Below are 15,891 nucleotides of genomic sequence, written 5' to 3' on the forward strand. Positions count from 1 at the left end.
GAGCGTGTATTGCAGCTATGGTATAGTGGTGACTTCACTGGTATCCTGCAGAGACTCTTATAGAGCTTATAATTACTGATGCATTTCTCTTAGCAACTTTTAATCCCCATGTCGGGTGAAACTTTAATTTATTTTATGTTTTTTTTTTTTCAGATACAGATCACAAGGTAGAACATTCTCCACATTGTACACGGTGTTCTGCTATATCCCAGTGCCATATTGACTCTGCGAGTCGGTAGTCTATGTAATGTAAATGTTAAAGGCTGGTTATGCAGGCAGGATGTTAGCCAAGCTGTTTGTTCTGCTGGTTTCAATGGACTTGTTGTACCGTCTGTCCACAATATCCTCTTTGTGTCAGTGACAGACTCGACTGACATACTGTACATTCTGGAGGAGGTGGGCGTAGGCTGGAGGAGGGGGGGGGTGATTGAACTCTCTCTACAAATGCAGGCTCAGCTGGAGGCCGACCTGGTTCCTCCTGAAAAGTCACAGAGATTCAGTGAAAGTATGTGGAACGTGTCCATGAGTTCAAATCTGCAAATGAAAGCGGTGACATGTATAAAAATTTGGCGTCCATGCTTCTTTTTAGTGCATAAAGGATTTTAGTGGAACATTAAAGATAACCCTATACATAAAACCCCACTCAAACGACAACTGACCAAAAATCCAAGCCTCCAGAGGATGGAATCTGACACAACAGTAGGCTGTTTTCTTACTCATGTAGGAGTGCCTGAACATATCATGAATTCAGTGTTAATAGGCCTCCCCTTGATGGGGGGAAAAAAAGGGAGAAATGTCGTGGGTGGGACAACAACCTCTGTACTGCAACAACTTGCTTTTGTGTGACTAGTGCTGCGTCTGTGCTGCCGCAGCTTGTTTATGTATGAGTAACAGGCATACTTCAGCAGGGCTGCATGTCAAAAATGGTAGTATCCTGTCAGGGTTAGGGGGTGTGGGAAAAAAAAACCCCAAAAAAAACAAGCGTACAAACATCTACTGTTACTGTAAAATGTTGATTTTTAAATAGCATCACCAAATTGAGATGGTCAGATTGAAGGTATGTGGTGGAGTCACATGACAGCTGCAGGACTGCTGCCTGCAAACTGGTTTCACATCATTTTTCCCCTGCAGTAAACAAAAATGTCAGGAAACCTTTTTTAAGGTGCTCAAGCTGTATGCATAGCTGCCGTCTCTCGGTTAAATGTAACCGATCCTGTTTAGACTGCTTAAATATGACAGCAGGGAGATATGCAGTTTGTGTTAGATCAAGCCTCATTTAAATAATGAGAGCGATGTTCCTGCCAGGAGGTGGCAGCAGCAGCACTGTCTACCTGAGTCACACACATGCTGTCTGTCGAGACACACACACACACACACACACACACACACACACACACACACACACACACACACACCAGGATGAGCACAGCAAGCCTCACCGATCCAGCTCCATTTGTCTTACTTTTAGTTTGACAGCCACACTTCTGAGGATGAGATTAGACTCGATTTTTCGATATTTCTGCAGCTAGTTGCAGGACTTGCATCTTCAGGGAGTGGACGTTTTTAGTCATTTAGAGAAACAGACGTTTTCTTTCGACTGAAAGAAAAAAAACATTTAATCTGGTTTAAATTTTGCTCATGTGCTGCAAGGCCGCGTGCGACTTCTGTGTACATGTAAATGTGATGACTGCTGCAACAAATGTAACATAGGGTCTTTGGTTTTATACTGCCAGTAAAATAACACAACTATACACAGTAATATTTAAATATCTGTATTAATCTGAAGTAGATTCTAATCCAGAGAAACATGCCTCTGAAAACTGCCATGTGTCATTTGAGTGCATTTCATCCAAACTTTTTCTGTTGTTTTGACCATAAGAGACAGATCTAAATCAAACGCCTCAGCCGGTGATGGGTTAATGAATGTCTCTCCTGAGGTTATGACGTCCTAATCACAGATGGGGTCATCAGGCTGCCACATGAGCCTCCAGGGAGGACAGGCCAAAGGTCAGAAGTCACTGGAGGAGGTCGCTCTGCTGACCTGCGCTGTCTTGAGGGAGGACGACGAGACAACAATTCGCGGCGCGTGGGCTTGAAGCTAATGACACGAAGGACTTGGCTTTCGTAGTTGCGCATGTAAACATATATCAAACCAGGAGTGTCGGGGATGTCGTGTCCACTTATGTGCGTGTTGTTTAGACTAAGCAAACCTAGTAAACGTGATGCAGTGGGATTCACTCGGAACTACTGCCTGTGAAGAAAAGCGTCTAAACTTGAATCCTGTGCATATTTAACAACCAGAACAACACTGTGTGTTTGTGCAATTTTTATTACATCGCGGTCAGGTTTTCCATGTGGGCTGGGAATGGGGGGCATCACTGCATAATAGATATCTGAATTGACGCCGCTACATAAAAATCTGGGGATCGTTTCCCTGAGTGTAAGCCACCAAAAACCATAACCGCAGCCACCACACCCACAGTTCCAAAATCCAAGCAATGTATACATGTACTGAGGGCACAAGGAGAGAGAGATTGGCGTGGGCTGCGTGGTGATCACATTACCGTCCTCTCTCTGCAGACCACTGATTAAAACAACAAAGCAGAGATCCCCTCCTCGGACATCCTGCTTTCTGTCTGTCTGGTCCTATTGATGACCTGCTTTACACTAATCAATACATGACAGGGACAGTTGGCTTCACGGATGTGTGCAGTAGTAGACGCACTATGTGTTGTTTAAGGGTGCTGCAGCAGAATAAATGTATTTGCCGCTGTGCAGGTTATCAGAAGACGCTTTGGCGCCAAGATCAACATCGAGGCATGAGTCACAAAAGTTGCTTTAGTCAAATCTGCATCTAAAAATTCAGAATCTATGAATATGCAAACCATTTTGGTTTCAAAGATTTGACTGCAGGATGACAAGATGCCACTAAAAAGTCCTTTCTCGGTGTATTTGCACTGGATATTTCAACATCTTACATCACACTTACATTTTGGGCCACGATTGGCTCCCAAACTAGGTATGATGACACAAAATTCTGCTTGTACATACATGTCTTGAACTGAGCTTTAGGGTGAGCACAGAGAAACCGTCTCCCTGCAGTAGATGAATGTAAAAAAAAATAAAAAATTGTGCACAGAGGTCAAACATCCAAGTGAAGCAAAACAGATTTTGTGTAGATCTATGTGAATCATGCAGAGTATTTAATGGAACACACTAACAAGCAGGGAGAGGCAGCTACTGAGGGGCTCGTCTCGCCTAATCTGAGCCCCCACACTAGCCAGTCGCCTCAGGCCTCTCTGATCCGACATACACACACTTACTGTACATACACGTGCACATACACACATGCGTGCTCAGCAACATGACAGGAATGCTTACTGGAGCAGTTTGTTGTGTTCACTAACCCAGTTAACTGCGATTTAAAGTCAATACAGCTCCACTTTTCACTACTCTGCTGTGAACCGGGCTTTTCCATGCCTGCCCTCCGCTCACCGTCTCTGCCTTCGGGATCAGTAAATGGAGGTTGCAACTCTTGCTGTGAAGCGGATGGCCAGGTCAAGCTCTCTGTCCTTGAGCATTTATCTCTTATTTAAATGGCGGAGACAGAGTGACAAGCCGGTTAGCTTGTTATGCTTTCGTCTTAGAGAGAAAAGTAGGCTCCTCTAACCCTACCCCTAAAACTCCCTTTGTGTGTTGTAGCCAGGAATCTCTCCCTGTGTTCATGACAAATGTAAGATACTTGCAATCTGCTGTATGTTCATTTAGGCACTATAAATGAGTGAAAACATGAAATTATCGCTGATTACTTAATGCTTAGTTTGCACAAAGGCACGGAAGAAACCTGGACCAGCAGACTGGTGTTCACCTTTAGCTCTTATCTTCTCCTTCTCTTGTTTCTGTCTTTCTCTCGTGGTATTTCTCTTCATCTGACTGCTCACTGTCTCAGGTCACTCCCTTTTTTCTCTCTCCTCCTTCCTTCCTTCCTGTATCAGATAGAGCCAACAACACATCGGAGGTGTGGTGGTCCATTGCATTAAAGGCTCCCCAGTCCCAAGTGTTCATCTCTGCTTCCGCTGGCTCTCACAGCTTGAGTCAGTTTACCAGTACACACACACACATCCACAAGCAACTCCATTGAAAAACATGCTCCTTTCTCTCTCTCGACTATTTTGTTTCTCTTGTATTGCTGCTGTAATACCCCACAGTAGTTCCTATGTTTCACTTGGTTGTTGAATTTATTACATGTTTTCTAAGTTGATCAAGAGAAAACTAACTTTTATTAATTATTATTATTATTAATCAGTTGATTGTTAAAGTAAATGGACTGGACAAAACAACATTTTTCACTATTTTCTGACATTTTAAAGACCAGTCGATTTAAGCTAGAGAATAATCAGCAGATGAATCAATAACCAAAATGGAGTCAACATACAATTCCTCATTTCTTTCTTAATAAATTGTCTATATAGTTTACTATGTCTTTTGAAGGATGTGATTTCTAGTCACATGCTCTCAAAGTCAACCCGCTTAAGCACTATGTAAACAAAACCTGTAGTGAGGAAACGGCGCTCCAACGAAGGCAACACACTGCAAATATGAATTTGTGCTCGGGGGATTTTCTGATTTATTAGTTTCAGATTAGGCCATCGTAGCTGTCCCAATTTTTTTGTGCCTCCTTGCTAAACTGCAGCTGCGCTTTGGCTTTATACTAAAGTGGGATGATTGTTAGGAAAAGCATTTTTCTTTTCTTGTTTCAGCTGATTTTTAAGTTGCATGGGAAATATTAACGCTGGTCCTCGGGGGGGCGCATAGGTAGTAGCCTATTGTTCTTTGCAGAGTGTCCTCAGCTCTCGCTGTCTTTGGCTGTCCTGTGAAGTAAAGATCGAACAAAATAGATCGAACAAACAATCTATAACATGTTTTTGCTCATGTTGGACAGAGCTAGGCTAGCTGTTTCCCCCCGTTTCCAGTCTTTGTGCTAAGCTAGGTTAGCCCTCCGCTGGTGGTAGCCTGATATCAATCCTCCATTTAACATTTGTAAAGTAAGCTGATCTCACCAAATGTCAGACTATTCATTTAACCTGCTGTTTTACTAATATTGCTATTATGCCATTACTATAAGAATATTCCAATATCTCATATACTTTGTGTGTGCGAGCATGTGTGTGTACATATCCAGTCAGCCGTGCAGTCCACCTGTTGAAAGTAGTCCCCCTGTGGCCTCCCATCGCCACTGTGTTTGTCTGATCCTACAGATGCTTATATGAAGCGGTTCCCTTCACACACACACCCTCTGTCAGCCTCTTAATGTTTTGACAGCTGGCCCTGATAGAGCACTATTTTAAGGCCATGGGGTGGATATATCTGTGCTTGTCTCGCTGCTGTCATGTGTGCGTACATAAGTGCTATGCCTGCCTGTCTGGTTTGAGGGTGTCGGTTTGATAGGCAGCCTTTTTTTTTTTTTTTGCGTAGTCCAAGAGGCCTCTGTGGAAGCGTTGCACTCGATGTGATTTACATGGTGCTCAGACATTTCACACTCTAAACAATGAGCTAATCTTTTAAAATGTTTCACTTCTGAAATACTCAACACACTCTCTTGCGTTTAAATATGTGTTTTCAAAGGCAGTAAATGTTGTTTCTTTTATGTCTTCACTGGGGTCACAGTGACATGTTCACTAATAGCGTCTTTCTGTCCTGCAGGACCTGCACACCATCTACTGCCACCTTTACCACATGGACGTCCTCTCTCACCTTAGGGAACATCAGCTAAGGTGAGTCATTTTTCTTTCACTAAAAGCAAAATTGTCAGTGTCAGGCCACATTCAGACAGGATTTCCATTCATTTGAGTGGTGGCGGTCTGTTTTTGGCTGCGGCCACAGGGATGTCAAAAAAAAAACAAAAAACGCAGTCACCTGCGGCGGCGGAGGTGGAAGTTGAGCTGGATCCAATTTTTGAACAAACACGTCACACAAACAGGCAAACCCTCCACAGTCAGCCTGAAATGTCACTTAAGGTGAGGCTGTCCAGGTCACCTGATCGCTTGATTACGTCTGAATGCGGCCTTACTCGGAGAGTTTAGATTTTTTCCGCTGTTACGCAACATTGGGTAGAAATTGGTATTTCTGTGATTTACTGCAACCAGTTTCAGTGTGCGATACCACTGTCGTAAATAAGGACCGTTGTACAGGTACATTTGTTATGATTACATTACTTATGCTCAGAAACTTGACAACTTTGCTAAGAGCCATACATCAAGCAAGTGCAAAAAAACAAGACAGCTAACATTACTTACTAGTCCAACAACCAGGTGTCTGTCTTTCAGCCTTTTATTTCATAAAGCTCTCGCCAATAAGTCCCAGATTTACTCTCGTCTGGCTGCCTCATGCTCAGTCGCTCTCTCCTCTTTTCTTCTTTGTTTCCTCTGTGAAAATTCTCTTTACCTCTGACATTATGTCCACAGAGGCTGCAAAGCCCAGTTACATTGCCTGCTAGACAAGCGGCACGACACCATCCCTGCTGCCTGTCAGCATTCTCCTGCAATCTGGGGCCTGAAAACCTCCTCCTCTTTTTGGTGGTCCAAAACACTTCGCTGGTGCTGTGAGCTCACAATCCCAGCAGCCCGGCTAACAAACTGAGCTAACATTAGCTAACAGCAGGTCCAATTGGCAGCAGTGTACTTTACTGTCCCTCAGGAAAATCAAAGGGAAACCAGAAAACATTTTTTCCATGAGTTAGACATTATCTGTGTAGCATCAAAATGATCTAAAATCTGTTATTTTATGGTAGAAAAGTTATGTCATGTTGCATTAAAGAAGGTTTGTATCAAGGTAAGTTTACCAAATTAACATCAGAGTAGCCTTTAGGCTTACTTTCTGCCTGACTTATTAATGAGGCACACACTGCCCAAACAGGTTTCAGAGGGCTTAGAATTTCTTTTGGCCCAGGTTGGTTTTGCAGCCTGGCTTTATCAGCCACAGTGTATTCAGTTCATATCAAGCGTGTTTAAATTGTTTTGCCTATGTCTGGAATGTTCGACTATTGTTGAGCAGGTGACAGCAATGACATTCGAACAAGAATGTGCATGTAAATTGCAGATATGAGCCCTCATCCCAACAAACAATGGTGTGAGATGACAATCTCACACCATTTACAAGAAATGATTCCACAGTGGAGGGTTTAGGGACAGATAGTCTCTCGTGCTTGTTTAAGAATGATCAAATGAACCTCATAGATCTATGTATGCTCTGTCTAATTATCAAGCTGCAGTACTTTAGAGTCCATTTGACTTGTGTTTACAAACCCCTGTTCTCTGGCAATTGGGTTCAATCGACCAAAGACTGAGCAAAAAAGACAGAATGCGAGTTGAGGCTGCAGCCAGAAATTGAGTAGCGGATTACTTTAACACTCTGAGCTGTCAGACAGTAATGATGGGGTCTAAAATAGGAGGGCTTGGTGTCTTCTGAGGAAAAGGATGCACATGTTATGGATTGTGAGAGCTGAGAATATATCAGGGGTGTTTGTTTGGAGATGCAAAGTTTAACATTTTTTGCCTTTCTGTCTCAGGTCGATGTGCACCTCGGCCAGATATGAGAGACATGAGGCCAACCACATCTTGTTCTTGTAAGTACAACTTCTCACACTGAGCTCTGCTTTACTATCTTCAACTGCACTTACACTCGCTTTTTATTGAAATATCTGCTGAGCATTTTTAATTCAAATACGAGTTGATTTAAAAAAATTTTTTTTTTTTTAGATTTTTGTCACCAGTTGAAGTTTCACAATATTTTTTAAGAATGTAACATCCACACATCGTAGCAGCCTAGAATAACAAAAGTTTGTCAGTTTTGGCCACTAAGCAGCTGCACTCGAGCAAGTTATACCTCGCTCAGGAATAGTTGACTTATAAAAAAGTTCATTCAAACTCCATAGGAGCAAGAGATAGATTTCATCAGTGCATCTCTTACAGTGAACGAACTGTAAGCATGTTCAGTGCTATAGGACACATGGGACTTTGAGGTGTAATCTGCAAATGGAGGCGTTGCATGACTAGTCAGAGCCATGCCATGAAGTCGGCACTTATAAATTGTGCAATTTTTATTTTATTTTTTTAAAAACCATCTCAATATCAGTTTTGGTCTTTTAGTGAGATTTGTTCATATTCAGAACGATGTAGAATATCACCAGATTTGTCCTTTAAAATGATTTTAAACAGACTAAAGCCTGAACGAGAAAATATTACAAGGAGCAAACATAGGTGCTACTTCTTACATACCTTTTTTAAACTATCCAGTAAAACCTGAAGCTGTAGCTTCTGCTGAAAGTGTTTTTGCATTCGTTTTTTTTCTTTTTTCTTTGAGGCCCACTCCACTTTTAAGATACCATTGCCTGGATGAGATCACTGATCAAGAGCTGACGGTGTTGCCGACAGATCCCCTGATAGCCCGTCTGCCTTCCTTTCCGCCTGTCTGTCGAGGCGTGTGAATAAATGGATACTAAGATGGATGTGTCAGATGGTGAAAATAAGTCATTTTAGCATCATACGCAGGAAAACTAGGCAAGAAGACTGATGAGGAGGGGAGAAGAGGAATGAGAGATGAGCGAGAGGCTGCCGAAAGAAGGAGAGAGTAGTTGATAAGATGAGAAGGGAAGGGAGGAAGTGGCTGCAAATGAGAGATGTAAGGAGGTATATTAAAAGAGAACACACAAGGGGAGAGGAGAGCACTGCAGAGGAGGAGAGAAAACAAGAGGTGGATATGCTAAAGAGAAATAAGGAGGAAAGGATAGCAACGCAGAGAGGGAGGAGAGACAAAATGAAGTGAGGAGAGGAATGAGGAATTTGAAGTAAGGTAGAAGAGGGAGGGGAGCTGAGATGTGGAGGAAGTGGGAAACAGGGAGGACAGAGACAGATGAAAGGATCAGAGAGAGGCTTCACTTGCTGCTGATGTATTATGCTCGCTAGAATCACATTAGACACTCGGTGGTTTAATCTGCCATCAAATAAACACACACAAAATCTCCCTCTCCAATACTCTCTCCTGTCTTACTACCAAGGGGTTAGTCTTAAGTACCTTAACCCAGAACAAAGAGCCTGCCATGTCCAATTAGTCAGCTGCTACACACACACACACACACACACTGCAGACAGCAGATGAAAGCAATCAAGTTCTTTCCAATGAAACCATAATAGTAGTTAATAATGGCCTCATTATTTCCAACATGTTTATGTTGAGCCTGCACTTACTACACAGCATCCAATGGTAAAGAACACTAAAAGGAACAAAAAGATGAATGAACGTTAAAAGAAATACACTGCACTGCAACTATAGATCATCAAAGTCTGTGTAAAGTAGGAATGAATATGTTCTGAGTTTGTCAGACCAAAGTAGAAAGTGGTATTAACCACCCAGACAGATTTGTATAATTAAAAATATTGACAAGTTTATAAAATTAGGTGCCAAAATCGGGTAAAAATCATCAGCACCAGGACTGGGGGGGCGTGTCTGCAGTCAAGCATCAATTTTAAAGCGACTGAAACGTGTCAGATGAGTTCAGAAAATGACATGACTAACTTTGAAACACTCTGATCGAGATGAATTCATCTCTGTCTCTCTGCTAGGGGTGCAGGGGTATGCTCAGGGTGGCCTCAGCGTGTCATCGAGCCATCCTTTAGGACCGCCCAAAACATCCTGGACGGAAAACTGTTTGAACCTCTAACTCCACATTCCAATAATATGACGTTCAAAGTTTTTTCACATGTTTTCAGCAACTATTTTTCAACATATTTATTGTAATTTGAAAGAAATCTCAGAATTGCCTTTACACAGACTTTAAATTGCAAAAAGCTTCTTATTTTTCAGAAACTGGAACAAGTGAATGTTTGACATTGCTGCTTAATAAATGATCAGTTGATTGGCTTTCTGTTACACGAGCGAGTTTAGCCAGCTCACATTTAGTTTTTGCTTGTTAGGCCATAGTTGGTCATATTTGCGGCTTTTTTCTCTCTGCACTTTTAAGAAATCACTTTTTAAATCTGTGTCCAGCACTATAACATCCTTTCTGGTGAAACATGAGCTTCTGCAAATATCCTCTTTTTTTTTTTTTAAAACCACAGTGGCCATTATTGCTTCTTGTGTGTAGTACAAACAGTTCAGTTCCTGACATACAAAAAATATAAAGTTTATCACCTTGTGCAGCATGCATTTATCAGGCAAGACTTTCCCAACATTGAGTATTTCCGAAGGTTTTTGCACTACATAGACGCTGAATCAACACACCAACACTACTGAAATACAACATTTATCATACAATCACACTTAAATGCATAAAGTGATAAGTTGCACAAGAAAATCTGATATTGCCGTCACAGCTCCCAAACCATTTATGGAAATGGCCAGGCTCGTTTTTTTTCTCGATTCAGTTTTCAGTCCCAGTGTGGATACAATGTGAGTATCATCTTTATAAAATCTGATTTAGGAAATAAGATTTCAAAATTGCTCAGAAATACCTAGTGAAAGGACAAATAACTAAAATTTTAGGTTTTTAAAAATGGTATCATATATCAAACAAGAACAATGTGAAGAAATGCTATACCGAGAGAGAGAGAGAGAGTCTGCAGCATTATAATTGAATTGATTTACTTCACTCAAGAATTGAGTGAATACACCTTACTTGATTTAATGATCAGATTGAACAATGTGTGGCTATGTTTTAAATGTTATTATTCTTTACATGACCTGTGGTGATCTTGCAGAGCCAGGCTGTATTTAAGTAATTAATCATGGAAGAGAGATGACACCAGTTTTCTGAACTGCAACATCATTTAAATAACCTGCCTGTATAGCCCTTTTTGTGATGACAGAATGTATTTCTAGTTATTTATTTCCTTAAATTAAAGTTCCTATTTGGTAGTTGTCCATAGCTGTCCAACTGTGTCACCTTGTAGATAAATAAGCATTTTTAGGGTGCAGTTAGATGAGAAAGCAAATAACCTTCTGCTTTGTCAGGGAAGAAGAGGCAAATAAATTACAGTCTTTCCATAAGGTTTGCTCTTCCCACCATGGTGCAGCTCTTATCTCCATGCTTCAAACACTCCTCATTTCTCAGTCCATGTTTCCAGTCTGTGTATTCATAACGACACGCACAGATACCGTCTGCTCTCCTCTGACTGACTTCTTCATGTATGATTGCGTCTCAGCTAGATGATGACTCATTCACCCAGCTTATTATGAAGTCAGTTAGACTTGCTGTCGGGGCTTAATAGATAACATGTGCACATGAAATAACATGGACGGTCGCATGGCTGATGTTTTGAATTAGTTTATTTTCAGTTAAAAGACTGTCATGTTGCAGCTTGCGTCGAATGAATCACTGTTTATTCTAGTCCTTTTTAGCATGACTGCCTGCCTTTAACGGATTCTCTCCACCTTGCTGTGATGACTCATTATATCATGGCTCTATAGGACTAGACATCCAAAGAATGCATTTATGCCAATTCAAATGCAACACTTGGGATTCAAAGCTCGGATAAGCACTTCATATTTTCTTCCAGGCATCTCAGTCCTTCAGTTCTCTTTGCAGGCATGTTGGGGCAAATTGTTGTTCTTTGTAGCCATTCCAGCCATAAATGTATGTTTAGATAAATAAATTAATGTACATAAAAACTGTCACCAAGTCGTAAAGCTAGCTCTGAGATGAGGCTGCAGCAGAGATGGTGGGAAAAAAAATCTGAGAGAATCAGGGCTTCTGTAGGAATTGAATTTTTTACAGATTTAATCTTGAGCACTTCTCTTATGGAAATTGCTCAGGAACCGACCGTAATGTCAATATCCCCTTCGAACACCCTCGGTCTACAGGTTGTGGTTGTAAAAGTTCATGAAGCTGGGATTATCCTTGAGGTCACAATAGATAATTTTATACAGTGAGGTCAAGTTTCCAAAAATGGAATCACTACAATGAAATGAAAGTACAAAAAGGAAATGTTGAAAGTTCACATGGTCCATGGTTTCCTAATGCATTAGACTGTGAGGTGTTAATGAAGCACAGACTGTAGCACTGGACTGCGTTTCACACCAGTATGTTCTCTTCCTTTGTTCCAGCCCAGACACCATCGCTACCTGTTGGTACATCCTGCTCTCTGGATCAGTCTTCGTCAAGGAGCACATGTACCTGGCAAGGTGCTGGTATGTAATCACCAACACACAGACACACACACACAGACACACACACACACACACACACACACACACACACACAAACTCTCAGAACACAAGCACAAAATGAGAGAACCACATCAAGGCGAGGTGAGAAAGGAAGGTGTCAAATATAGTGAGAGGAGTTGGGATTTGACATATGTGAATCTGCCCCATCTTACCTTGTCAGATGCTGTGTGTATGTCTATCTTTGCGTGGGTGTGTGTGTGTGTGTGTGTGTGTGTGTGTGTGTGTGTGTCTGTGTATTCATCTGTAACATGAAAAGGAAGAGGTGTGTCACGGACCTGTAATCCAGGTATGAAAAGGTCGCACATGCAAAAATACACACACTCACTCACACTTGTACATCACACGGTATGATTTAGTCCCATGTTGAGCCACGCAGAAGAGATGACATGATTGTTCTATTCTCATCCATAAATATTTAGTTCACTATAATATTAAGATGAGGACAAAGCAGTAAATGTTGGTGAGAGAGGAGCTAAATCTGGAACATGATGTGATCTCTACATTGAAAGAAAATATCAGGTCCCCCTCCTCAGACCACTCAAAATGCCAAAATAAGCCCGTGAATACCTTTTTTAAAACAGAAGTGTTGCACCTGTTTAAATAAAAGAATTTAATGTAAAAAGGAAAACTGAGTGACTTTGCTTGAGGTCGCCCCTCAGCTCCATGTTTACCTTCTTTCTGTTGTTGTAGTTGGACTGAAACCGGGGCAACACATGCCAGAAATGTAAAGTAGGGGCCAGGTACCTTCTGTGTGGTCATGTCTAAATAGGACCTTCACCTGCTAAAGGGAGTTGGTCATGAATTGAGAATGATGTCTGATCTCACACATGATCATACATTACATTAGCAGGGTTACTATCAGCCATGGAATTTCCGGAAAATGGAATAGTAAATTTGATAAATTCCTTGGGGATCTAAGTGAAAGTCGTGGAAAATCATGGATCTCTTTTCTATATGAATACAGTACATTTTTCACTTGTTTTAAACACATTCTGGGGTTTTTTGCAATGGAAATGTTAACCCCTCAGCATTACTCATTATAAAAAAAGAAAAGAACCACATGTTTTGGGTCATAAAAGATAAAGAATTTCACAGTTTAAATCCTTGTATGAGCCAGCTGGTATATAATAAAATCTAATTTTATTGCTTCCTGTGATTAGATATTTGCTGGATGAAAAGTAATTGTATAAAGTCGTGAATTTTACTGTCATGAACTCAACTTTATTCATTCATGTCTAATCTGAAATCTGAAAATCATTTTCTTGATTAATTAATTTGTTTGTGAAATATAGTGAAAATAAAACTTTAATAAAATAAAAATAAACAGTGAAAACTAATTTAAAAAATGCCAGCTACTATTTCTTGAAGCGCTGGGTGACATCTTAATATGTCATATGTAACACTTGCCAACATGGTAAGTTTACTATCAGATAAGACAAAGAGCAGCATCAGATCCTCTCCACTGAAAAAGCAGAGATGGGGAAGGTTTGGCATTTTTGTTTAGAGCATTGTGGTTAACAAAATAGACGTTGATCTCTGCATCACTGTAATAAAATAACAAACAGTGTAAATGTAGCAGTGGCAGTTTGTAGTGAAGACTGACTTTTCACAGGCAGAGAAAAGTAGCTGGTGTGATGTTAAGGCAGTTTATCCAACAACAGCAACAACACAAAGCCACAACTGGCTCCCAATTATCAATAACCTCAGGGCAGCTAGCGCTTAATTTGTGTGTGTGTGTTCATTCTAGTGTGGATCAGTTGATAATAGAGGGTGGGTGGTGGGGTGGGGGAGGGTTGGTGGTCTGCAAAGGGCTGAAGGGTGTGTATGTATGTGTCTGTATGTTGGAGTACACAGAGGGAGCAGGGGGTGGGGGGGGCAAGGACCGGGTCAAAGAGGGAGCTACTGCGGGGTGTGTGTGTGTGTGTGTGTGTGTGTGTGTGTGTGTGTGTGTGTGTGTGTGTGTGTGTGTGTGTGTGTGTGTGTGTGTGGAATGCGGAACCCCTGGCAGAACAGTGGCTGGCCATGTGTTCCTGAGCAGCCTGTCCGCCTGGAGCCCAGAAGCACATCCAGGCAGGAAATGAGCAGGCTACACACACAGAGGCACACCAACACACACATTCAGACACACACACACACACCTCTCTGGAGCCGACAGACAGAACAGAGTAGAGCGGGAGGGAACACACACTCCTCCCTCAGTTAAGACCAACTAAAGGGCTTGACAGTCACCTACTTCTGCTTTCTAAGGAAAACTTTTGGCTTGTTCAAAACAAACACACTTGGATCTAAACCTGGATTACTGGAATATTACACTCCCCCTCTCCTCATTGTGGATAATATGCTGGATATAATTTCACTTACAAAGAATCCAAAGAAGCGGACCCTAAAAATTCCTGTTTCTGGTTAGTGATCTTAAAGTTTTTGCTGATTTGGTTGTTTTTTAAGTTCGGAGGCTGTCGCTGTAATGTAACCGTGATTGCGGGGCTAATTCGTTCGAGATTTTTCAAAACTCCCTCTCTCTCTTTCTCCGTGCATTCTTCAACCCAGCGTGCTCCATTTCCTGCCTGCCATCATTTAACCAACTGGATAGCCAGGAATTCCCCACGGCGCTGTGGCAGGATAGCTTACAACCACCGGGCCCCACAGCTCTGAAAAAAAACACACAGCCAACTCCTGTGTGTTGTCCACTTTTATCTACTCTGATTATCTTAAAGAGAAACAGACTCCTCTTTCACTTTACAGTAAAACATTAAGTGAGTCTGACGTGAACTAGGCTGTTGGTTAAAATGTTTGTGCTGACATGATTTAGTTGAGTTTGAGGGCAGTGAAGAGTGACAGAAACAATGGGAGAAAGGGGAAATCATGTGAGTGAAATTCTGATCTGGATGCGCCACAGGAACACATGCTGTGTGCCAGACCAAACTCTATATGTATCTTCAATGACACTGGTCCTTAAAACTATGGTACGTGTACCACTGTCTGGAAACATGCTGGTAATGTTAGCAGGCTTCTTATTTTCTGTATAGGTGGTGCTGACTGCTGGTTAATGGCCAGTCACCAGGAGTAGATTATACCAGTTGTAGCTAATTATAAGTAATTCCTATAGAGTAAACAGCTCTCTCCAAGCCATCCACTGTATGATGCATCAAGTGAACTTTTTGTAGTTCAACAGAGTGGCGTCTCTTCTCTAGAGAAATTGAACTGTTTTTGAAAATCCAATATTTGATTTGTCATTGCTCATTAACCTTGTCTAATCAGGACTTTTATTATTTGCCAAGTAGTTTGTGAAAAATCAGGTCTAAAAGTCAGAGAAGACCAATCGACATTGTGCATCTGCTGCTCTTATTTTCAGCTCCAGATTGTGAAAATTAATTAGGCTGCCTTAATTAATATAAATGCTGTTTCATTTAGTAGCTACCACTAAAAACTGGCTTCTCATCCACCAACATGTGATCGCAGATCTCAACTGAATCTTTGAGTTGTAGTCAATCACAACATTAGTTACTTGCACATGATTTAATAAGAGCTAAGTATGGATTTGAGAGTATTTTGGATTTGATTAAACATTATCTAACCCCGAACATGTGCTGTAATAAGGAGCATTGTTCATAAATCACCAATTTCTCTGAAACTTTTACTTCCTTGAAGCTCCGCACGAGAAACACTGAC

General features: G+C 41.4%; 1 protein-coding gene across 2 annotated transcripts in view; it reads left to right on the forward strand.

Moving 5' to 3' along the window:
- The window catches only part of rapgef6 (Rap guanine nucleotide exchange factor (GEF) 6), a 138,480-nt gene that overhangs the window by 22,312 nt on the left and 100,277 nt on the right, over positions 1 to 15,891 (forward strand). The window contains exons 2-4 of one of the 2 annotated variants that reach the window (XM_027273316.1): positions 5,704 to 5,774; positions 7,568 to 7,624; positions 12,100 to 12,183. In XM_027273316.1, coding sequence (XP_027129117.1) covers positions 5,704 to 5,774; positions 7,568 to 7,624; positions 12,100 to 12,183 — 212 coding nt within the window. Of the gene's footprint in view, positions 1 to 5,703; positions 5,775 to 7,567; positions 7,625 to 12,099; positions 12,184 to 14,356; positions 14,625 to 15,891 lie in introns of those variants that run through there. The other variant, XM_027273317.1, reaches the window with a different exon arrangement.

The sequence above is a fragment of the Larimichthys crocea genome, chromosome XXII (genome assembly GCF_000972845.2).
Source record: "Larimichthys crocea isolate SSNF chromosome XXII, L_crocea_2.0, whole genome shotgun sequence".
NCBI lineage: Eukaryota > Metazoa > Chordata > Actinopteri > Sciaenidae > Larimichthys > Larimichthys crocea.